Source organism: Schistocerca nitens, chromosome 1 (assembly GCF_023898315.1).
Source record: "Schistocerca nitens isolate TAMUIC-IGC-003100 chromosome 1, iqSchNite1.1, whole genome shotgun sequence".
Taxonomy (NCBI): Eukaryota; Metazoa; Arthropoda; class Insecta; order Orthoptera; family Acrididae; genus Schistocerca; species Schistocerca nitens.
The window spans coordinates 932,893,768-932,919,890 of record NC_064614.1 but is presented as its reverse complement, the minus strand read 5'-3'; the positions used below and the strand labels follow the sequence as shown (position 1 = coordinate 932,919,890).

General features: G+C 40.5%; 1 protein-coding gene across 5 annotated transcripts in view; it reads left to right on the top strand.

The window, feature by feature from the left end:
* The window catches only part of LOC126193839 (dipeptidyl peptidase 3), a 141,970-nt gene that overhangs the window by 70,101 nt on the left and 45,746 nt on the right, over positions 1-26,123 (top strand). For all 5 annotated transcript variants that reach the window (XM_049932721.1, XM_049932720.1, XM_049932718.1 and 2 more), the window contains exons 8-9: positions 21,911-22,164; positions 25,741-25,883. In XM_049932721.1, the coding sequence (XP_049788678.1) occupies positions 21,911-22,164; positions 25,741-25,883 (397 nt within the window). The remainder of the gene's footprint in view (positions 1-21,910; positions 22,165-25,740; positions 25,884-26,123) is intronic.

Here is a 26,123-nt window from a genome sequence, read left to right as displayed (position 1 = left end):
TCAGTGCAGCGGTATCTGGTGATTCAGTAATTCAGTTGGAATTTGGGCACTATATTCCATAACATTTAGTCATTTGTACAAGACTGTTTTTTGCCTAAAATAAAGGAAAGGCTAAGACTCACCTACAGCTGACTGATTTATGGCGCATAAAAACACCCAACAGAAGACAGTATGGGTACAGAGAGACGTGCAAGTGCACGCGTGTTGCTAGTGAAAGAGCAAGAGCTCAAAAGCCAGTGTGAATATTTTATTCTGTTGAATGTATCTATGCGTCACACATCAGTCAGCTGTAGGGGAGTGGTTGCCTTTCTTTTATTTTATGTATTATTCAATCTAGGAATTCCTATTGTTACAGATTTTACTTTTTTATAAGACAGTTACAGCACATTCAAGAAGTGTGCGATTAAATGGAAGTTTTTTGCATCTTGATTGAGTTTCCCTAAACAATTACAAACAAGTGCTGGATAGTTCTTCACTAGTGAGGGCACCATGCCTACTTGTCATCAACAGTTTCATTCAAATTTATGATATATGCAGGACCTGGCTAGAAATAGGTGATAGAAATGGCAGCTCCAGACGACAGTGTTTAGAAAAAATAGAATTGTTGGCATGAATCAGATGAGGCAGGAGTCATTATGTTAGTATAAATTCCAGGCAGTGTTTGGGGCAGGGAGAAAGGGCAGAACTGTGGGGTCGAGTTCCAATGGTAAATTTTTTTCTCATTTTATTTTCAAGTTTTACATAGTTTATATTGCAAATAAACCAAAATAATGCTCAGTACAACCTCCCCCCCCCCCTCCACTGGCCTACTAGGGACCAGGGGGCTTGCCCTAACTCTCAGGTCTTCTGCTTTTTCTTGGCCCACTATGCCTTCATCTTCTGATTGGGAGCCTGCTTCCTCTCATCTGTCCACTTAGGTCTGGTGGTGCCTGTACACTTCCTGCTTGTGAGAGACAGTGGGAAGACTCCCTGCAGGATGGCCTGCCAGTATTGAGTTCGGTTCTCGGTTGTCTGTCTGCAGTTCCTCTAAGTCTGATTTAACAGAGGTGATCTGCTTGGCTTTGGATGCCTTTCCTCTATTTGTCACTGAGAGGATCCTGTTGGTGAGGCTGGAGTGATTCAGGCAGTCATGTGCCCATAGAAGGTCAGTCGCCTTTTCCTTATATGTGTGACTATGTCTTCCTGATCTCCGTAGAGCTCATTATTGTGCCTGATTCTGTAGGTACCATCTTCCTCTCTTATGGGTCCTCGTATTTTCCTCAGGATCTTCCTCTCTCTAAGTTCTAGTTTCCTTAGTGGGCGCCTTTCGATTCATCAAGAGGCACTCAGAGGCATAGAGTGCAGAGGGTTTTACTATCAAGTTGTAGTGCTTCAGCTTTATGTTCTTGGATAGGTACTTGGAGGTATAGCTGTTCTTACAGGAATGATAGGCCCTCTCTAACTTGGTGCACCTGGTGTCTATGGTCAAGGTTTCGCTCTCGCTTACTGAGATTTATCCTCCCAAGTACTTGACTGCAGGAACTTTACAGATAGCATTGTTTCCTAGTGGGATTGTAGAAGCAGCCTGCTTGATATTGATGATGAACTCAGTCTTCTGTAAGTTGACCCTCAAGCTGATTTTTGGCGCAATACTGTAGAGACTCTGTAGTTGGTGAGTATCCTCATCCGTGCTGTTGGCCAATAGGGTGAGGTCATCAGCAAAGACTAGACAGGATACATTTGTCTTGTCTTTCTTGTACCCAAGCTTCAGTCCTGCTTCAGGTAACAATATGGAAATCCATTCTCAGACGATTTTCTCCAGAACACAGTTGAAGAGGATGCAAGAAACGTCATCCCCCTGCTTGACTCCTGTCTGGATGGGAAAACACATGGAGAGTTCACCCCTGAACTTGACTTTGGAGGTGGTTTTCTTCACGGTAGCTTGGACCAGTCTGGTAGCCTTCCCATGTAGGCCTAGTTTCCACAGGGTAGAGAAGAGGGTCTGTCGATCTATTGAGTCATATGCCTTTTGGAAGTCTGCCATAATGGCAACCCTGGGGTGTCACCCTCGGCTCCTATATGAGAGGATAATCTTTAGGTTTTGAATCTGTTCTGTGCAGGACCTACTTTCACAGAAACCAGCTTGGCATTCACCTAGTTAGGAGTCGAGCTGCTTGGTGACTCTTATTTTGTAGGGCTTTAGAGAAGATCTTGTAGGTTATCAGCAACAAGGAGATGCTTCTGCGGTTGTTGAGGTCGGTCTTACTTCCTTTCTTGTGTAGTGGATAGATCACTGCTGAGGTGCATCCCTCTGGCAAGACCTTGCAGTGTTACGTGGCTTTATGCTTAATTACAGACTTACTATTTTATCACTTTATTTGTTTTCACCACATAACGCCCGCTGTTTACGTCCTTCTTCGTTGCTGAGCGATGTATCACTTTTCGTTCTGACGCCGCAACTCTTCCTTTCCTATATCTTTACTACTTTTTAACTATATAAATATATTGGTTTTGCCGTTTAACAACTTTTTAATAACTGTGGAAGTATTACAGGCCTCAGGTCCCACCTAATGTGTCACCCGTCTATATGTTTTACGTGAACCTTTCAAGACTCGATCGATCAGTTTACAAAGAGAAAGCAGAATATCTCTTCCTTTGACGTTGTCAGACAATGACATAGGAAGCTCAACGCCCTCGCAGCCCAGGCTCTTCCATGGCTCGCGGTAGTTTGCAGCATTCGTTTTATTCCTTGCCCACTTGCCGCTACGTCAAACTTTCGTGGTGATCATTGGGCAACGTCTTCCACATTATCTGCAACATAAATAAACTTTCTTCCCACAGTATTTCTGAAAACCCAAAAACAAACTTTCTTCGTATAAGTCTTGGTCGATTTAATGAGGGGTGGGACAGGCCTAAGCCATGTGACACCACAACCTCTGTTTTCCAAATGTTCTGAATGATCTGGGTGATACTCTGCAGGGACTGGTCATCTACGTGCTTCCACATTGCTGCAACTATACCATCTTCATCTGGGGCCTTGGTGTTCTTAAGGTCTTTCGTGATCTTCCCTGTTGGGTGGTGGAGAGTCCTGGTTCCTGACAGTGGGCTCGGCAAAATTAAGTCTCTCTTTCGGTTGTTCTGCATTGAGGAGTTTCTGGAAGTATTCTGCAAATGTTTTTGTGCAGTCCCTGTTATTCATTTGGTGTTTCCCATCTGGCCCTCTGAGATGTAGGGTTGGGGCCATATATGAAGTAGTCTGTTTCTTGAGTCACTTGTAGAGATTTCTTGAATTGTTTTTCTTGACGTCTTTTTATGCCTGTAGTATTTGAGACCTGTGGTAGTTCTTCTTGGTTTTGTGGATGAGGCTCGCTGTTGTTTTTCTTTGCCCCATGAAAGCCTGATGGTTGGGCTCAACTTTGCGCTGAGTCCACTTGATCCAGGCTCTACGTCTTTCCTCTATAGCTTGATCGCATTCTGTGGTCCACCAGGGGTGCTTGCCTTTGTTCGATGAAGCAGGTATAGTTTCGTGAGCGGCATCCAGTAGAGAGCCTTTTGAAGAGTAGGTCACTCTTGTTTCTGTGTGTTCTTCTCAAGGATGGTCTGGAAGTCGCAATCCTTATCACTCGGCTAGTGGGAGTTAGACCTTGGTGTTCTCGAAACCTTTGGGGTGTTGTGAGCTCTTCTCAAAGGTTGTAGGTTGGTCTTAACTAGGGAGAGATAGTGGTCAGAGTCAAGCTTTGCGCCCCTCAATACCTTGGCATTTTGTATTTCTTGTGGCATCTCCTGTCAATAGCCACGTGGTCTATCTGAAACTCGCCCAGCATGTGATTTGGATTCCTCCAGGTCATAGCCAGCCTTAGTAGTTGCTTGAATGCAGTTGATTTTATGGCCAGGTTGTAGTTGTCACAAAGGTCTGAGGCACTCATCATTTCTGTTGGTCCTCTTGTGTGCTGGGTAACCGCCTACTATCCTGCGGTACTTCTTTTCCTTGCCAACTTGTGCGTTGAAGTAACCCATGAGTATAATGGTGTGGTGGTTAGGGATCTTGTGTAGGGTCTCTTCAAGAGTGTTCCAGTAGTATTCTGCTGCTTCCACATGTTTCCTATTGATTTCATTTGTAGGTGCATGGAAGTTAGCTATTGTGTATGCTCTATTGCGGGACCTCAAGATAACGAGGAGGTTCTGCCATTGGAAGATACATATTCTAAAACATGGTCGACCATTCTATGATGTACAGCAAAGTCAGTACCCAGATGTGGAACTTTCATAATCACTCTTTCACCTGGTTTTCCTTTATAGATCCGGTATCATTGGGGTTCCATTGTATCCTCATCTGGGAACTGAGTCTCTTGTAATGCCACTATCTTGATGTTATTCTTCTCCAACACATCAAGGGTGTGTTTGAGTTTACCAACCTTTAACAGGGAGTCAGTGTTCACTGTAGCTAGGTAAGTGATGTTTCTTTTCTTTTTCTGTTCTTGTTTATGTGAGGTCAGTAGTAGTGGAGTACATGAAGGTGAAGGTGAGGTCCCCAGAATCCGATGACCTGCTTGCTCCATCATGACTGGGGGTGGTTTGGTTTCCACTTGGGGTATTATTTCTGTTGATATTTTTCTTCATGTTAAGTCCAACAAGTGTGAATATGGGATTGCCCTAGTGGACGACGAAGTTAACTCTCAAGGTTGTTAGCTCTGAGGTATATTCTATCAGCCACCACTAGTGGAACAGACACTTTTGGGGTACCGCCACTGACATGTGGAACCACCATGCCCTTGGTATTTCATTTCCCCGGTACCCACCATATCTGATGAGCATCCCCCTATTTGCCACCTGGGGAGCTGCTCGGTAGGAGACTAGCAACTCCCGTTCAGTAAATTGTATTTATTAATATTTTCATAAAAGGTATGTAAAGGGATATCAAAGGAGAATTTGGGTTTGCAAATAAATTTTGAGGAAGGAATTATACGCATACATGAAAACTTCATATTAAAATTAGATACTTTTATTATTTTGCAGTTAATGATTTACACATTTCGGGCTGATATTCACCATAAAAGCAGAGGAAGCAATAATTTTCTTGACATCTTGACCATATTATAAATGCCATATTTTTACAATTTTGTAGTTGTTTTAAAGTTTCTATAGAAAACAAATTTGGTTAACATTGAAAAAGGTTCTCTTTCGTTGAACAGTTTGGCAGCAAACAACGCATAACACACAAATTGGCCAAGTATTTACGAGGATTGGTGGTAGCGTACAGTGGAATGTATTTCAATGCAATCTTCTTGGAATGCAATTCTTTTTCTCTCCCAGTGAGATAAGAGCAGTGTTGTAGCTTTTAGATGACATTCTTTACCTGATGATAAAAATATTACATGCTGTGTTGCACAAGCTACATGCATTTGGGGGAAATAATTGTACAGGGTGTATACGACCCAGTACAGCTGGGAGATCTGGGAAAAACCTGGGAATTTTTTCATCCAGGAGAAAACCTGGGAATTTTTTCATCCAGGAGAAAACCTGGGAATTTTTTAGGATTCTGGGAATTTTTCATTGTTGTAGTTTTCAGTTAAATTTTTGTAATTTTGGCTAGTAAGAACCGATACTCTAGAAAAGGATATTATTGTATCCCGCTACTGCAGAATAATACTTCAACAATAAAACATAAACGAGAGGAAAAAACAAAAATAACTTAAATTGCAAAGGAAATGTACTATATACGACACACAGTGCTCATGCAAGTGTCTGCCAACAGCTTTAGGAAGACTATGCAATGCTTCATAACAACAAATTGCCCTCGGTGAGCGTGAAGTCACAACTGTTTACATTAGATTCATCTTAGCAGTTAAGAGCGGGCTCATGCGCAGTTGAGTCGCGTTTGAACAGTAGATTCTCCTGCTTCTGGCAACAGGAATGTGGCTATTGCCTGTGCAAGCAGTCGCAGCAAGCAGCTAGTTGCTACCGGGAAAAGGAGTCACCAAAGTCATATTCTGGAGGGAAAAAAAACTTGTAACAAAGCGCCTAGCATCCAGCGCACGTTTGTCTATCGATTATTTTGAAACACTTCCCTGTTGGTTTTTGAACACATTTTACGTTGATTTCTGAATGAATCATAAGTTGGTTTTTGAAAGCATGCATAGTGTATGTGATGTGTCTCTCAGGAGAATCCTCGTCACATCCAGAAATAAACTTTCTGCAGACTAAAGGGGTTGGGGCTATACGAGCTGAGCGGAGTAAAGCCGAACGGATGAATGCCAATTGCTTTCTGATTATATGGGTGATTGGGTTTGTGAATGATCAGCTTTGTTATAATTATTAGCAAAAACTGTAGATTCAGACAACCAGAATGGAAATAAACGACTGACAGGAATAACAGGCGAGCAAGATTACGTACTATCTTCTCGGTGTACCCAAGAAAATAAAATTTTGACAGAAAAGTTTTGGCCAGATCGCTACACTACTAAGGACCAGTTGTACAGTTCCCAGCTAGCAGCCGCTGAAGTTCTGTTTTGGAAGTAACGCGGAAAATGTGTTGTACGAACATGTAATAACACCTAACCGAAAAACAATCGCGGGATAACTAAACCTGTGATTCTGGCAGGGTTAGTGAAATTAATCGGCGAACAAATTTTGATGATGATAGGAATAGCTGCAGAATTGGTGATGACAAAATTGTTAGAACGAGGAAGGAGAAGAAACGGGGACATCACACAAATTATGGAAGAATAAGATGATTCCAAATTAATATAAACATTTCATAATACTACTATTCAATCTTGTGCTTGAGAAGCTGGTGTGTATGAATGAAATAGGAAATTGTTTCACAACATAAAGCTTTTTGCTTTTGGTAGGCCTAAGAGGCATTTGATATTGGCATTTTGTGAATTATATTCTGTCGTGTTATAAAAATGGCCATTTGTGCCAAAATAGTCTCGTTTATTTGGTGTGTCTTACAAAATTGCTCCAATATTAGAAAGGCCTCTTTTATTTAGCAGACAGTGACAAAATAGACGTAATCAGATTGAGAAACCACACCAGTCTTGGGTATTATTTGTGTTGACAGCTTTTTCAGTATTTAATTTCATGTCGCACAAAACAGCAAGTTATTAGCTAATAGGCAATAAAGAGTGCAAATTTTTGAAGAGTTCTTGTTCTCCTGATTACAAACAATCCCATCCGCTATTAATTGCGAGATTTTTTTTAAGAGGGACAGGCTGTCAAACCAGCCGACTGGGAGCAGGGGAGGCAACACAGGACATTTCAACTTCTACTGCCCTGAATATAGTTTGATGGCATCCAGTACAAAATATGCACGTTTCAATTCCACAGAGCGAAATATAGCTATAGAAGCTATAGCTGTTGAAGAATGATTTATGAAGAGGCGTGGCACTGCACTTCGGCACAGTTAAGACCAAATAACATGTCTTACATTTCCTCGAACACATACGTTTTATGTTTCAGACTTTTCAGGAAGATGTGCGCTGCAAGATGAACATATTTTTGAAAATTCAACCTTTTTTAGTTTTGATCCGGTTCGCAAATATCGTAGATCCGAGGCTGATGTGCAGAGCAGTCTTGAGTTATAGTGGGTAGTCACCACGTGACCCGTGTTTACATTTAGTGATTTTGCTGTTTCCCCTTCGTTTACTCTCACGTCAAATGAAAACAAAACAGATATCTGTGGCCGGGAGCTATCGAGTGAATTAAAATGCATTCACATAATTATGGAAGGCTAAAATGTCATTAGTTTCAGATTTTATTTTATTTCCACCTTTCTGACTGCTGAGCATTAATCGCCTTGCAGAACAATGAAGTTATTTTTGTGTGTTTACTAAAGAAATTTGACTTTTATTAACCTTTTCCGCAGAGGCAGTCAATGTATTTGAAACAAAATGTTTAATTCCATAGTACTGGCTAGTTTCAACTGTTAGCTGCATTTCAAGCTCATGTTTTCATCTTCTACCATGTACGGCGTTAGGCCATAATAAAGAACCAAACATGATTTAATACAGTACTGGATCTCCAAGAAAATTTACATCCCGAAAACCACACTGAAAAGCTTAATATCAGGTCGAGGTCTACTTGATTTGGCATCTGGACATACAAATGTGCACTTTAAATGTGACATTTTAGTTATGGTTCACGAAATTCTGATGCTCTTGGAATATCCTCTGAGGTCTTGTTTCTTTTATGACATAATGTATGATCTTTCAATGTTTTACTCTTACATACATATGGTCTTCCTGCGTCATGGTAGCTGCATGAGCGCAGTGATGCCTGTTATCTGCGCTCTCTGGCAACTGCTGAAACGAACCTATTTCTAACAGGTCGCGGGAAAATATTGCGAATGGTGGTTTGAAATGTGTTAATTTAAAAGTAAATATCCTTTTATGTAAATTGAACTATGTGCGAGAATGTACCATGAATTTCTTAAATCACAGAGCGTTTGACTCTCATTTAAAAATCAGCTCTTTGATGACGAGCCATTTATAATAATTTCGAACCCAGAAGATCAGACATTTGTCATTATTAAAAATTTTACTGGCACATTTATGTGATTCTTAAAGTGTAACACGCGCATAAAAGATCAACATTATTTTCGAAAACTTAGCGTCTCTTGCAGCTTATTAACCTTAGAGACCAATATTATATGTGAAAGCTTTGCTTTTCTTGTAGCAACACTATGTATATTAATTTAAACTATTAACTTTCCCTGTTTGTGTGTTTGTGCTACGTAACAGTGATGTTGCTGTTGGCTGACTACATCACGTGTCCTATGCTCTGAATATCCGTTGTCATTGGCTGCCGAGATCACATGACATAGGCTATGACTGGCTTACAGAAACTCATCACAATCTCAATTTCAGTGATTCGAAAAGTAACATGCGGGGTTTGGTGGAATTCCAATGTATACTTTTGTAATGGGAAACTACGCAACGTACATGTTGCTGCACATAAGATATTTCCAAAACATGTCTTTTTCTCAGAGTTTCGTTTTCTAAAGTGTCGGGGAAATTCTACGCCCGTGTATAAAGCCTTAACCATTCAAAGTATTGATAAGGGAAAATATACTGTCACTTAACATGGAAAAAGCATGTTTTCACCCAGGAGAAAGTGTATTTTTAAGTGGGAAATCCGGGAAAAAACCAGGAATTTTTCTTCCTTGTCCACGTATACACCCTGTTTTAATACTGCACAAGGGCAGTCCTTCTTTATTTTGAAAAATCTCATCACATAATTGTGGATTTTATATTGCTCACAAGTTGATAAATAGAAGAAATTTGTCTTCTTGCATGTAGAGCTTCATCCTATCAGTCAAAAGCTTTTTTTTTTTTTTTAGATTGTTGTAAGTTTCCCTGATTTTGGTGAAGTGATAGTGTCATTCCTGTAGTTTGCCACCCACTATTCTTTGAATCCTTGCTCCAAAAGAACCAGTTCTCTTGTAAGCATACATAGACTTTTGTTAATAGTTTTCCTCGTAGTTATATCACATTACGCTATTTACAACTAGGTTATCTTGTTCATATCCTGTTATTTCACAAGAACTTTGTTTGCTTTTTAGTGGTACAAGGTTCGGTCGTAAGTCAGTTGGTACAGACAGCCGGGAAGGAGAACATACAAATGTAACTATTTTATTATACCTGACACTAAAAAGAGCATTTGATTGACATTGCTTTACAAGATTTCTCTACTGAACTGTTTGATTGGTAATGATAACAAAACCCTTATAGTAATTGGGGTGAGAGCCCAACTCTGGATTCTAAATTTCTCTGCTGTTACAAGAATTTCCTCGATTGTGATAGCCCATGTTTTGAACGCATATTTCATAATTTTCCTCTGAGGAATCTTATGCTTTTGTCTGAACTTTGTGACTTACATCTCTGAGGCTTTAAATTCCAAATTTGGAAACTGACTCACTGTAGCAAGTGCCCATTGTTAGGTTCTTCTGATAACTTCTTGGTTAGAAGTCTGTTCTATAAAATGATCATAGTCCAACTGTCAACTGTGTTATATTTATCCTTCCAGGTTCCACCATTTTTAATGTTTTCCCAAATTTTCAGATTTCACATATGCTTTGTGAGAGACGCTTCTTTCATTTGTAGATTCTTCAAATTCCACTGTAGACATGTTTTCACTGGATCAACCACCATTCCCTTGTAATTGAATGGAATGAAATCTAGATCATTCTTCATAATTATTTTTCAACTGGTTTGTAGTCATTGCTTGATTAAGGGTCACCCTCCACTTCTTCATATTCCCCTCACTCATCAACTTCTTTGGACCAAATCAACTCATTGTTTCACACAAACATATACTCTGATAAAGCTTCCACTACTTTCTTAAGTGTTTAACTTCCAATTTGGGAGTGTTCTTCAGTAATTACTGCGGAACTTCTTGATGTGATCAGATCATTTTCATCCAAAAGATGTGTACTTTAATCCTGCATCCTTTTCAAGCTTTGCATCAATGCTCTCCTGCATCCTTTTAAAGCTTTGCATCAATGCTCTCCTGCATCCTTTTAAAGCTTTGCATCAATGCTCTGCTGTGAATCCTATCATCTTATGGCTGCTGTTGTTCTGGCAATGTTCCAAGCACTTAAATGTTTCACTTTTACTGTCAGACATTTCGTTCAATTCAGTGTTTCCACAATATTCTCACTGTGTTCTCACAACATTCTTGATAAATTTTGCGTGGTCAAGATCTAAAAAATGAATGAGCCCTGTAGTCACAGATAGCATTGTCCATAATGACTGATGGGTCTAGGAACCAATAGTTTGAGAACCAATAGTTCAGTTCTTGTGGAAATGCCAAAGGCTGCTTGGTGGGTAAAATCAAACTAACAGAATATGAAGTGCCTTAATTACCATCCCCTTTTGGAAACTTATTTTCAGAGTGCCCATGGACACCTTAAGTACCATCCTTTCTTGGAAATTTATTTGAAATCACAGATGTTCATTGACCTTTCCTGTTCATGCCTTTCATGAAAATTTTATGTATGTCCATCCTTGGGACTGGAGATATAGGGGACTACGGCCATTCACTATTGTAAGAAAATGAAACGCCTACAGCCATCCTTGTTATGTCATTTATTGTGTAGCGAACAGTTTCGGTGCTTCAGTGCACCATCTGCAGGTCTTAATTGATGCTGAAGGGGTTATCATGATCCATATGTACAATGCATCAGTGGCCAATGTAACTGGTTTATCCAGACTGTAACTGTGAAGTACTCTCTCCAACATAAATTGTCAATTTTATACCAAAATCTTGAAAGGAGCTGGAACAGATACAATCTGTGTTCAAAGATAGTAGATATTCTCCACATCAGATCAGTGCAGCTTTGAGGAGGAAGAAACATGACCATCCACAAGATGAAGAGGAGAAGAAGCAGGAGAAGAATCAGTTCAAATCCATGATTAAAATGTTAATAAATACGATATACTGAATGTTATTACATTTTATTTGCAGTGAAAGTAATGTGAAAACTGAAAATATTAACAAGTTTTTACATAAACTCTAACCCACGACTTTGTATTTCTACACTATATTCTTTCCTGTGTGCCACTGCTGTCTGGAAAGTACTCTAAGATAAACAACTCGTGCCTCGTCCGACTTGCGCCAGAAATAATACTTTTTCTGGGCAGACGGTTATCCGGAGCTCCCACTTCCATCACTTTCATTTCTGTCTGAGCCCTGCATATACCACCAATTTGGATAAGATTGGTGATGACGTGTGGGTGAGGTCTCCTCGTAAGTTCACATCTCATTCAGTGATCAATAAGCACATAAACAAGACTGAAAATTTTGCTAATCCTTTAGACTGTAGCCATCAAGTAGCCCATAGGCACACAAACAAGAATGAAATGAGATTTTTGACATTTTCCCAGCATTGAGGGTATTCCGTAATTTTTGGGATCCTGACACAATATTTTAGCTCGCAGTCATTTAGCCATCTTCAGTCAAGTGTTTTGCCCTGGAGATTGCTAGTTCACCTCACTAATTTTATGCCAAAAATTCGAAAGCAAGAACATATACCCTCAGTATTCAATGACAGTAGATATTCTCCACATCAGATCAGCACAGCTTTAAGGAGGAAGAAATGTGACCACCCACAAGATCAAGAGGAGGAGGAGCCGTTAAAGTCCATGGCTTTCCTTCCATGTTGTGTGGTGTTCAATCCAGAGACTGGTTTGGTGCAGCTTTCCATGCTACTCTATCCTGTGTAAGCTTCATCATTTCCAAGTAACTACTGCAGCCTACATTATTCTGAATCTGCTTAGTATATTCATCTCTTGGTCTCTCTTCAAAATTTTTTACTGTCCACGCTGCCCTCCAGTGTTAAACTAGTGATCTCTTGATGCCTCAGAACATGTCCTACCAACTGATCCCTTCTTCTAGTCAAGTTTTGCCACAAATTCATCTTCTCCCCAATTCTACTCAGTACCACCTCATTAGTTACTTGATCTACCCATCTAATCTTCAGTTTTCTTCTGTATCACCACATTTTGAAAGCTTCTATTCTTTTCTTGTCTAAATTATTTATCGTCCATGTTTCACTTCCATACATTGCTACACTCCATACAAATACTTTCAGAAAAGACTTCCTGACACCTAAATCTATACCCAATGTTAACAAATTTCTCTTTTTCAGAAATGCTTTTCTTGCCATTACCAGTCTACATTTTATATCCTCTCTACTTTGACCATAATGAATTATTTTGCTTCCCAAATAGCAAAACTCATTTCCTAATCTGATTCCCTCAGCATCACCTAATTTAATTCAACTACATTCCATTATCCTTGTTTTGCTTTTGTTGATTTTCATCTTATATCTTCCTTGCAAGACAATGTCCATTCCGTTCAACTGCTCTTCCAGGTCCTTTGCTGTCTCTGGCAGAAATACAATGTCATCCGTAAACATCAAGGTTTTTATTTCTTCTCCATAGATTTTGATTCCTACTCCAATTTTTTTGTTTTGTTTCCTTTACTGCTTGCTGAATTTACAGATCGAATAACATCGGGGATAGGCTACAACCCTGTCTCACTCCCTTCCCAACCACTGCTTCCCTTTCATGTCCCTTGACTCTGCCCCTCGACTGCCATCTGGTTTCTGTACAAATTGTAAGTAGGACTTCGCTCCCTGTTCTTGACCCCTGCCACCTTCAGAATTTGAAAGATAGTATTCCAGTCAACATTGCCATAAGCTTTCTCTAAGTCTACAAATGCTAGAAACATAGGTTTGCCTTTCCTTAATCTATCTTCTAAGATAAGTTGTAGGGCCTCAGGTGTTCCACCATTTCTACGGAATCCAAACTGATCTTCCTCAAGGTTGGCATCTTCCTGTTTTTCCATTTGTCTGTAAAGAATTTGTGTTAGTATTTTGCAGCCGTGACCTATTAAACTAATAGGTAATTTTCACACCTGTCAACAGCTGCTTTCTTTGGGATTGGAATTATTATATTCTTTTTGAAGTCTGAGGGTATTTCGCCTGTCTCGTACAACTTGCTTACCAGATGGTAAAGTTTTGTCAGGGCTGCCTCTCCCAAGGCTATCATTGTTTACTCCTAGGGCCTTGTTTTGACGTAGGTCTTTCAGTGCTCTGTCAACCTCTTCATGCAGTATCATATCTCCCATTTCATATTCATGTACATCCTCTTCCATTTCCATAATATTGCCCTCAAGTACATCGCCCTTGTATAGACCCTCTATATACTCCTTCCACCTTTCTGCTTTCCCTTCTTTGCTTGGAACTGGTTTTCCATCTGATCTCTTGATATTCATACAAGTGATTGTTTTTCCTCCAATTGTCTCTCTAATTTTTCTGCAGGCAGTAGCTATCTTACCCCTTGTGATATATGCCTCTACATCCTTAAATTTGTTCTCTAGCCATCTCTGCTTAGGCATTTTGCACTTCCTGTTGATCTCATTTTTTAGACATTTGAATTTCTTTCAGCATGCTTCATTTACTGCATTTTTATATTTTCTCCTTCCATCAATTAAATTAAATATCTCTTCTGTTACCCAAGGATTTCTACTAGCCCTTGTCTTTTTACCTACTTGATTTTCTGCTGCCTTCACTATTTCATCTCTCAAAGCTACCCATTCTTCTTCTACTGTATTTCTTTCCCTAGTTCTTGCCAGTCGTTCACTAATGCTCTATCTGAAGCTCGCTGCAACCTCTGGTTCTTTCAGTTTATCCATGTCCCATCTCGTTAAATTCCTACCTTTTTGCAGTTTCTCCAGTTTCAATCTACAGTTGATAACCAATAAATATGGTCAGAGTCCACATCTGCCGCTGGAAATTTCTTGCAATTTAAAACCTGGTTTATAAATCTCTGTGTTACCGTTACATAATCTGTCTGAAACCTTCCAGTGTCTCCAGGCCTCTTCCATGTGTACAACCTCCTTTCATGATTCTTAAACCAAGTGTTAGCTGTGATTAAGTTATGCTCTGTGCAAAATTCTGCCAGGCGGCTCCCATATGCCAACAATATTTCCGCAAAATTAGGTAGAGTCTTAAAGAAACATTGTGTCAAAGTAATCTTCCACCCGTCTACAAAGGCTTATGCTTTTCTTGGTTCAGCAAAGGGTGATCTGGGATTGTGGAGGGTTGGAATCTAAAGAATACCTTGACAATGTGGCAAAACCTACATTTGCAATGGCAATATTTCTCGGCGTATTCCGCTGATGGATTCTTCTCGGGTTATCAACAGAGTAGTAGTGTCGTCTTGTCACAACGTTTCAATGAAGTGTCGGCATGCTGTGTTCTGCATATCTATATAGCTGCTTGGCCGTTGTCCACTAGTGTAGGCCATCCAATCACGTTCCTCCAGAAGGGGGTAGGGGGTACTGCATCGGTAGTGGTGGAGGGGCTGTGGCGCGGCGTCATGACCCGGTGGCTATCCAATCTGTCTGCGGAAGCCGCTGCCTTCAGACCGGAGAGTTCCTGACGTATTTTGTCAATTGTGGGATTCCACACTGCACTGAGTTGAAAACTGCTATCCCTGTTTACTAAATTGCTGTGCAGGCGTATCTCCACTGCCTCTTTGAAGATCAAGTTCCAGAAATCATTGCCTCTGCACAGCTTCTTCGTTTTTTCGAATTCGAAGGTGTCCCCCTCGATAATGCTATGTTCTGCTACTTCAGACTTGTTTGTCTGTCCTAGTCATACGTTCCTGATGTGTTCAGTACAGCGCTGGGAGATACATCGTTGTCTGCCCAATATATTCCATCCCACAATTGCACTCAATACTGTAAATGCCCGGTGTCTGCAACCCCTGCTGTTCTTTGGTTGAGCCAAGTATACCTTTGACATTTTTTTCAGTGCACAAAAGATGGTAGTTTTTCATGCTTCTTTAATATTCTAGCGATCTTGGCTGTTGGCGGTCCAGCAAACAGCAGAAATGCCACACGTTTTGTTTCATATGGGTACGAAACTCGTTGAAATGTTGCGACAAGACGACACCACCACTCGGCTGATAACCCAAGAAGAATTCATCAGTAAAACCTACATTGATCAGACAGCATGCATATTGTGTGAAAGGTGTGTTGAACATTATCACCACACCCCCGTTTCACAGCCCAGTAAGTTTGCCTGAGCCGAGCATTGTGTTCCCAAAGGACATGACATGGATATTCTGTCACAGAAACCTTGTCCTTGACAAGATCCCTCAGGGATTCAATTATTAAGGAATTGGTGGAAATATGTTTGACAGAAGATATTGTGATGGTGGCTTTCAACTGGATAAAATGTGAGACCTGCTGATTTCTCTAACATCTTCAGAATGGAAACATTTTGATGACTAATGACCAGTGTGCATGTGGTATCATTATTAGATATGCACCTGTGCACCATAGATGGAGCAATATTTGAACAGGGTGTGAAACTCAATAGAAGTCACTCGCGTAGCGGCTGCCTTTGTGCATGAGCCTTCTCACCAGTTTTTGGAATAAAGTTAACAGTGTGAACCAGCAATCTCGAGTGCAGAACACTTACTTGAAGATGGCTGAACTGTTGTCAGTCGAAATATTGTGTATGTATCAACCACTTGACACCTAGTCTAAGACTTGAAGAACGTTCCCTCTGCTACAGTTCCAGATACCATAGAGAGAGAACTATGATTCAGTGTTCAGCTTTTGGAAAATGAGAGAGTATAACTTATGGCAGCTTTAAGTTCCTAAAGAAAACATTCAACATAACAATGGAGTTTTCATTGAAAAGAAGCTTTGGGCACTGACAGATAGGGTATTCCACAAGCTGATATGGTCTCACTCAGACAACCCATTTAAAAAAGCACTTGTCAGAGCCTGTAATGCAAATTAAGCATTACAGCTGTTCATTTCAGTAAGCATGTAATTGCTTTGCCCACAACGCATTAATCACACAAACTTGTTCAATGGGGTACTGTAGAAGAAATGTATCGCTGGAACTTCGTGTTGGTCCTTGATGTCTAGTAACTGTAATAAAACAGACTATAAAGAAGCTAATTGTCAAAGTTTGGATACTAACTGTTCAAATTAACATCAGAGTTTTCAGCCTTACCAGACTCTTACTTTTCATAGTCAACAGTTCCTCTTCTGCATATTGTAATTTGCATGATTTTCATCTGCTTCATGTAGATGAGTAACACTGGGCAGCAAGGGCATCATTCAGCTGGCTCTCATTGAAACAAACCATCTGGCCACAAAGGAGCATTCCCCTCGTGAATCAGTACCACACAGGACTGGAACAGTTGAATCATATTCTCAGCCAGGGTTTCAACTTCCTCTCATTGTGCATTGAAATGAGGAATGTCCTACTCACTATCCTTCCCTCCCATAGTGGTATTCTGCCACCCACCAAACCTGCGCAATATCCTCTTCCATCCCAATACAACCCTGCTCCCAACACCTTGCCTCACAGCTCATATCTCTGTAATAGACGTAGATGCAAGACCTGTCTCATACATCCTCCCACAAACACCACCACCTGCTCCTATCCATTCACAAGCATGACCTATTCAGTCAAAGGCAGGGCTACCTATGAAGCCAGTCATGTGATCTAAAAGCTAAGCTGCAACCACTGTGCTGCATTCTACATGGTCATGGCAAACAACATGCTGTCTGTCCACATAAATAGCCACTAACAAACTGCGGCCAAGAAACAGCTGGACCATCCCATTGCTGAGCATGCCGCCCAACAGGATGTTTTCATTTCAGTGAGTGCTTCATGGCCTGTGCCCTGTGGATCATTCTGCCAGTATCAGCTTTTCTGAGCTGTGCAGGTGGGAACTCTCCTTGCAGTACATTCTACGTTCCCGTAACCCTCCTGGCCTCAACCTTCGTTAGTCGTTGTCCTTACCCATCACCCCCTTCTTTGTTCCCATTCTAGCACTACACAACCATCTATCCCACCGATGCACCCAGTCTTCTTACTTTCTCCGTTTCCGCCGCTCCCACCCCCCGCCCTCGTCCTCCATCTAATCTCCCGACTACATCTAGCTGCTCCATCCTCTCTCCGCCTCATCCTGTACACTCCCACAAGCAGCACTTTACCGTTGTCCTCCCTGTACCCTGTTATCGCTCCCCTTCCCTGCGCCAGCCTCCTCCTTACCACCACCACCTGGTTGCTTCTCCCATCATGTGCTGTTACTTGCAGTCTGGCCTCGGCAACCAGAGACTATGTGTGTATAATATTGTTGAGATTAATAAAAAGTTAGAGAAAGGTGAATCTGCAATCAAGTTATCTCTTTATTCTAATGTTGGATCAACAAGTTATAAAACTATGAAGCTTGTCAAGAACACGAATCTGCAAGTGGTTTACGCCAAAAAGATCACAATTAAGAATTGTTATGTAAATTATTGTTAGAAAGAGGAGAAGGGTAAAGAAATTCTGTTAAGAAATCTTAAAAATATTAATTTGAAAGATGTGTCATATGTGATCAGAGTAGCATGGGGCATTGTAAAGGAATAAAATTTTTTATACATGAGAAATGCATAGGTATTACATATTTTTTGTTTATACAGTGGAAAATTCCCACACCTCCCATAGTGGTATTCTGCCGCCTACTGAACCTATACAGTATCCTCGTCTGTTCTTACTTAACCCCTGCTCCCAACCCCTTGCCTTCCAGCATATCCATGTATTAGACCTAGATGCAATATCTGTCCCATACATCCTCCCACCAACTACTACTCCAGACAGGTCACAAGCATCATCTATCCCACCAAAGGCAAGGCTACCTGTGAAACCAGTCACGTGATCCACAGACTAAGCAGCAATCACTGTGCTCCATTCTACATTGTCATTACAAACAACGTGCTGTCTGTCTGCATGAATAGCCACTGACAAACTGTGGCCAAGAAACAGCTGGAACACCCAGTTGCTGAGCACACTGCCCAGCACAACTTTCTTTGCTTTAGTGACTGCTTCACAGCATGTGTCATCTGGATCCTTCCTACAAATACCAGCTTTTTTTGAATTGTGCTGGTGAGAATGCTCCCTGTAATATATCCTATGTTTCCATAACCCTCCTCGCCTCAGCCTTCGTTAGTCACTGTCCTTCACCCCTTCCCTGTTCCTACTCCAGTGCTACACAGTCTTCTATTCCACCATTGCACCCGCAGTCACATTACTTTTCTCCTTTCCCCCTCCCCTCCCCTCCCTCTCACCCCTGCCCTCTGTCTAACCTCCCTCCTGCACTTTGTTGCACTACCCTCTCCCTACCACATTCCTGTATGCTTCCACAAGCAGCACATTACTGTCCCACACTCCTGCCCTGCAATTCCTCCCCCTCCACGCCCAGCCTCCTCCTTCGCCCCTCCACAAAGATTGCTTCTCCCACCGTGCCCTGTTGCTTGCAGTGTGGCCTTGGCAGCCAGAGACTGTAGTCCTGCGTGCGTGCGTGCGTGCGTGCGTGTGTGTGTGTTGTATTTGCATGATTGTGTTCGTGTATGGCATCTAATTCAGGAGGCGGCCTTTTGTCCAAAAGCTTACTACTTTAGCAGGCTATTTGTTGTGCCTGTCTGCAATTCAACATCTACTAGGCTGTAATACATACTTTCTTACTGTAGGTATCTTTGTAACAATAAAACAATCACATTATTATAACTATATTTAGCGTTTATTGGTAAACTGATAAATTTAAAAGCATACAGTTTAATTGTTCGAATAAACTGGTTTTTTTGAACGCCCCTGCCCCCCAACTATTTTGGATAATTGATGCTCTACTGTATGGTCAGTTCTCATCACTTGTCGTTCCTAATTTTGTCGTGACGGATATATTGTGTTTCGTCATCAGCTTTCTGCTGTTCTGTAGACAATATTTGCACTCACAGAAGAAAAAGTGTGAAACAAATAGGTTTTCATCACTCCCTTCAAAATTAGAAATTTTTTCATAAAGCACTGAACTAGTTCTTCTACAAAAACCTCATCTTCTCATTACTTACGGCCATATTGTAAATACAGGGTGTACATAATACAGGGCGTACATAAAGTCCAGGAACACTTTAAATTATTTATTGCACAAGAACCAAACGTTGTACAGATATCATACATAGTTTCTTTTCATGTATACCACCACAGCGTAGTTTGATAATTTGCCGATAGTCAGCGCTAGTCGCAAACATGGTGAGTTCAGGTGTGCAGCAAGCTTTCTGTGTGTTGGAGTTCGGTGTGCTACAGCTGTTCAACTGATGTTTAGAACCATGTACAGTAAGAAGCCACCAACAAGTAAGGCCATTTACCACTGGCACAACAAATTCATTAAGACGGGTTGCTTGTGCCCGGCAAAGAGAAGCGGACATCCCAGTGTTAGTGAAGTGAATGTGGAGCACGTACGAGAGACATTCATAAGGAGTCCAAAGAAATCTGTGCATTGTGCATCCCTTGAACTCGAAATGGCACCAATGACAGTGTGGGAAGTCCTGCGACAGAAGCTGTCTATGAAACCATTGAAATTGGAGTTGGTGCAGAAACTCAATGACGACAAGAAAAGGATTTTGTGTTTTGTTCACAGTTGCAACAATTGAATGAGGATAGGGATGGCATTGATCACATAATTTTTAGTGACGAAGCCACTTTTAACCTTAATGGGAAAGTGAAAAGGCATAATTGTCGAATCTGGGCTACAAAGCGTCCACACAAATGCATTGAATTTGAGCATGGTTCCCCAAAGGTAAATATTTTTTGTGTATTGTCATGTCGAAAACTGTTCGGGCCATTCTTCTTCGCCGAGAGCACTGTCACTGGATATTCCTACTTGTATGTGTTGCAGCAATGGCTGTTGCCTCAAATGTGGTTGGACACTCTGTTCATCTTTCAGCAATTTTCATTGTGAGGTTTGTGGGTACCTGAACACAGAGTTACCGCATCGATGGATCGGCCTTGCTACAGAAGGGGACAGCTGTTTCATGAAACGGCCTCCCTGATCACCAGATCTCACTCCGTGTGACTTTTCTGTGGGGACACATTAAAGATCTGGTGTATGTACCGCGTCTACCACGTGATGTAGCAGAGCTCCGGGAGAGAATACGGGAAGTGACTGCCACAGTCAATGATGCCATGCTGGGACGGTTATGGCAAGAATTTGATTACCGTATTGATGTCACTCATGGTTCGCATATCGAATGTTTGTAAAAAAACTTTAAGAGTTTCTCTTCAAACTGCAATATGTGTGACATCTGTACAATGTTTAGTTCTTGTGCAATAAATAATTGAAAGTGTTCCCAGACTTCACGTACACTCTGTATATACGAGGGCGGTTCAGAAAGTAACCTCCGATTGGTCACAGTGCGGGTTGTGGGGGGAGTAGCGACGCCATCTGTGCGTTCACGCACTCAACAGGTAAGTCGGCATCAAGCCGTGGTCGAGTGAACGTCGTACCTGCGCTAGTTTAGTTTTTGTGGCAGTTTGAAATGTGTGCTGCAATAGAAAACCCCGCCAAATGTGAAGTGCGTGCTGTCATAAGGTTTTTTACAGCCAAAGGATATTCTGCAGCAGCTATTCATCGTGAGCTTTGTGCCGTGTACGGACCAAGAGTTATGAGTGAAGGAGTTGTCCGTGAAGGAGTTGTCCGTGAATGGGTACGTTTATTTAAAAGTGGACGAGAAAACGTTCATGATGAAGAGAGGAGTGGTAGACCATCATTGGTGACTGACGAACTCGTTCAGACAGTTGATGCAAAAGTTCGTGAAAATCGACGTTTCTCAATGTCGGAGTTGTCTATGGCTCGGGTCACAGCGGTTTGATGACGACGAAGAGCTCAAAGATGCGGTCACAGGCTGGCTCCAGGCACAAGCGGGTGATTTTTATGCAGAAGGAATTTCAAAGCTTGTGAAGAGATACGATAAGTGCCTCAATCGCTATGGAGACTATGTAGAAAAATAGTGCAAAGATGTAGTTGTAAGATGTATATATTAAAATATTTTTATTTAACTTGGTGTATTTTTTTTTAAATCAACCGGAGGTTACTTTCTGAACGGCCCTCGTACAAAGCATATGGCAGACCACAATCGAAGTCATTTGCACTGCTTTTTACCTAGTAAGGTGTCGTTCATTACAGCTAAGTGATTGTGAACATTTCAAAGTAAAGTAACGCACAATATTGTCCATTTTTCCTTTCTTGCCAATACAAGCAACAGGTGCTGCCATCTGTGGTTTTTTCGTGATAGTACAAGCAACATACAGTACCTTCATACAGATGACAGACATAAGACAGACGTTGGATTATATTTACAAATCTGAGAAATGGCTAATATATGTCCTAAGTCACTAATCTTCTCAGTGTATAATCTGTGTGACTTGGAGCTGCAGCATTCATCTACAAAACGTTAAGAACTAAACAAATGCTATGTAGAAGGTACTTATTTTATGCGCTTAATTGATTTAATATTACTGAACTTAACCAAACTCAATGAAACTATCTTGTAATCAGTGTTAACTTTCTTTTTCTAGGTACATAGGTTTCATAGAAACTTATCGTGACCCGGCAGGGATGCGAGGAGAATTTGAAGGTTTTGTTGCCATGGTGAATAAAGAAATGTCCTCAAAATTTTCTGAATTAGTGCAAAGAGCTGAAGGTCTTCTGACAGAGTTGCCATGGCCTGCTGCATTTGAAAAGGATACTTTTTTGAGACCAGATTTCACTTCTCTTGACGTTCTAACATTTTCGGGGAGTGGAGTCCCAGCCGGAATCAACATCCCTAACTGTAAGAAGTCATTTATATCTTTTAACATAGATAGTGTTTTTTTTTTTTGTATTTGTGGTAACATGTAGTTACTGGCCCAAGTCAAAGTGGATGGCTGAAATAAACAAATTATATTACCATTTAAAGAAGAGTAAAAGAAACATCCTAACAGAAAAGCTATTTATTTGTTTGTCTTCAACAAAAATAATATAGATATATTAAAAACAACTGTGTTCTGTTGTATTTATTTTATTGAAGATTGAGCCAGGCATTGTAATGTGATCCCTATGCTGTTCAGGAAAGAAAAATGTCCCTACATATATAGGATACGTGATGGGGGAGGAGGGGAGTGAGGGGGGCTGCACAGATCATAATCATATAATTTTAACTCATTCTCTCTGAAATGATTTTCATTTCTGAAGTTTATGAATTCAGTAGCTATATTTTTGTTGTCATCGAAGAAACATACTAAAATGAGAAAAACAAAAAACATAATATGTAAAAAAAAAAATGTAACATGTCACATTAGGTATAATACACATTTTAAATGCAACACATGGCAGCAAATAAAATAATTTAGTGTATATCATTATGTTTAGGCCACAGTGCTCAGTTTCTAAGATATGTACAAAACATTCTGTGCACAAACCAACATCACATTTGCAGCACATTGAACTTGAAGTTGCAGTATTCTACAGCACAGTGTCTTCCTTTTCTTCTGTGGTGCCATAGCTACCAGAGATATTTTGTTTCCTCCATTATATCTGACAGGCATACAGAACCTGTAGAGATTGTTGCATGGAAAATCCAGTAACATTTCAAAATATGCACTGAAACTGCAACTGTGATTTATTCACACCCATCTTTCTGTAGAGAATCCACCTATAATGTACACAGCCATCCAGTATCCACGCAAAAATTCGCCTCCACCATTTCTTTCCTCTAATATCTCACACTATGTAACTACACATTCATCCAGTCAGTCGATTCCCCCCCATATTTTTGTTGTACTCTCCAATAACATGCAGTTAGAGTATGACAATTCAGTTATTTTATCTGATGGATTCATGCCATGCCTGGTCAAAGCAGTTCTTACTGCAGAATTATCTATCCAACTGGTAATGATCATTCCACTTTTCTGTTGCTCTTGTGGTCAAAATATCTTCTCATATCCCTTTTGAACATTGTCGTAGAGGATATACGTTGTCATTCCTTAGACAGGTGATTCTTGCGAACAGTCCCAGTTGGGTAATAACCTGGTTACTTTAGGCCAACCAGCAATGTTTGTTATGCAAACAGAATGACAAAAGAGAACCTGTAGGCAGATTTTTACTATTTTTCAGGAAGTGAATTAGTCGTTTGAACTATAGGTGCAGCACATTATCCAAATGTTTTCTAATGCATTTTTTTCCTTTTATGGCTCATGTATTTGGTATATTTGAAAATCTATTAGATAATCCGTGTTTGTGTCTAGGTGGCATGCGTTGTTCCCAAATCTAATGGATTTCACTTCTAGAAATTGTTTCAATACGTGCCTGAAAAAATACTTTATCATGCTATCATCATAATCCAAATCTTCCTCAGGTTGAGAAGTGGAGGGAGGGGGGGGGAGAGATTTTTTAATTATTTATTTATTTATTTATTTTTTAATCATATCTGTTAGTAGGCAAAATTTTCGCGTTTTGTAACTTACATCGATGTGTGTGTTTCACGTGAATTATGATTGTCCAATCTGACTCTCGTCTTCAAGCTGTACACCATTTCATTTCTCATGTCCAGCCCCAAGTTCAATAACATCTGCTAGGTAGAGAATTAGAATTCATAGAAAACCTTTTATATTTTCAACAAACAAAGCTTATTTTGTTGATTCAGTGATGAGAAATTTAATTATTTCATCATTCCAAAACATTTCAAAGCACTGATCTGGAGACAAGCTTCTATATTTATTCTGATCACTGTCAGATCCTCCCTTCTCCAGTCTCTGATTACAAATTTTAATATTTGCAATCTTTCTGTTTCATCTGAGTTAGCATTTTCTTACCAAGAGAGTGGTCATTCCAGGTTCATAACCTAACCTATTTTTGTTGGCTAAAACCACTTCTGCATCAGTCTGAAGTTGCCTTTGTCCAAGATTATCTGTCTTTCCTCCTCACTTCACCAGAATCGTTATCGGACTCCACATTAGCTTCAAGTGATTCAATAAATACATTTGTTGCAATGGGGGCAAAGGTAATTGGAGAATGGGCAATAGATTTGAGGCCAGTAGGGTTATGGGAAGAAAGGATGCATTATTAGGAGTGTTCCCACCAGTGCTATGTGGGAAAGCTGGTGTTGACCATTTGAAGTAGCCATTTAAAACAACCGCATTATATTGTACAGCATTATCTGTAACCGCGTGACCTATTTATCTTCGCTCAGCTTTGTGGCGGCCATTCATGTAGGTAAATAGTTATTTTAACATACTTGGGTAGGAAGCTACAGTAAAATAATACTACAATATGGCTGCTTTCACAGTTGGCCCTGCTGCCTAGGATGGGTGTAGGAAATGCCTCAGGCAGAACTGGAATATGAGGACCAGGACAAATAAATCTTGTCCTACACCAGGGTTTCGACTTCTCCTCATGCCCTGAAATGACGTATATCATCTTCACAAGCTTCCCACTTTCACCCCAAATGGTATTCCTCCATCCTCCCAAACAATGAAATATGACCTGGCTGTGAGACCTGTCCCATACATCCACTCACCACTTTATATTGTAGCCCCATCTCTATCATTTCCTATCCAATAAAGGAGAACAGGGACTTGGTAGTGGGGTGGGGGTGTCACTTGCGAAAGCACTCACATCATACACAAATTTTGTTGCAACTACTGTGCAGCCTCTCGTATGGATTTCACTGCAAACAACTGTCTACCTGGATGAATATCAAACACCAGACCATTGCAAAGTGCAAATATGGTTTACCCAGTGCAGGGCGTTCTACACAACAAATGTCGTTGGCTTCAAATGATGCATCATAGTTTCCAATATCAGCTTTCTAAGCTGCACAGGTGGTAATTCTGACTACAGCATATTCTTTATTTCCACAACCATCCTGATCTCAATACCTACTAGCACCAATGTTCCATCTGCTATCCTCTTATCTCCCTCTCCTCTTCTTTCCACTCCTCTCTCCTACCCCACACTGGCCTCTACTCCCTATTAAGTTCTACACTTTCCCATGTCTCACATATTGTAAACTTTTATTACCTCTTTTGCTTATTTTTTACCCTCCATGCTCTTCCTGCACTTACCTTTTATCTTTCTATTTTCCTTGTAACTGTCTTTTAACCTGCTCCATGCATGCATCTACAAGTTCCATCCCTGAGGAATCTTTCCTACACACCTTACCATTCTATTCCTCCCATCTATTCCCTCCACTCCATTCTCCTTCCACTTCCGTTACACCTACTCCCACCTATGAGAAGGGAAACCTGTTTCATAAGAATATTTTGTGTTATTGTGTAGTACAAACACACACCCAAATTTTTATTATTGTTGATGAGAATATGAGATATTTATTGTTTGATGAAAATTCATTTTACTTTTTTCCTTTCAGATGATGAAATTCGTCAAAGTGAGGGATTTAAAAATGTCTCTCTTGGTAATGTAATTCCTGCAAATTACAAAGAAATAACTTTGCCTTTTCTCGGAGATGAAGATAAGGAGCTGCTTAATAAGAACAGAGTTCCTGCATTTGAGGTGGGTGTTAGTGATTTGAACCAAATGGAAATATTGAGAAGCTTGGAATTCTTAAGAAACATTACCTCTTTCACTAATCAGTCACTAGTCTTAAATGCACTAAGTGTCTGTGGAACCGAAAATAATGCTAACTTAAATGACTGGTGAATTAAAAAAATAAAGAGGCAGCAGCCTGCATAGTATTTTACTAATGTTTCTTGTTTGAATGATACAGTTCTTTTGTCAACCATGTTTCTTCCT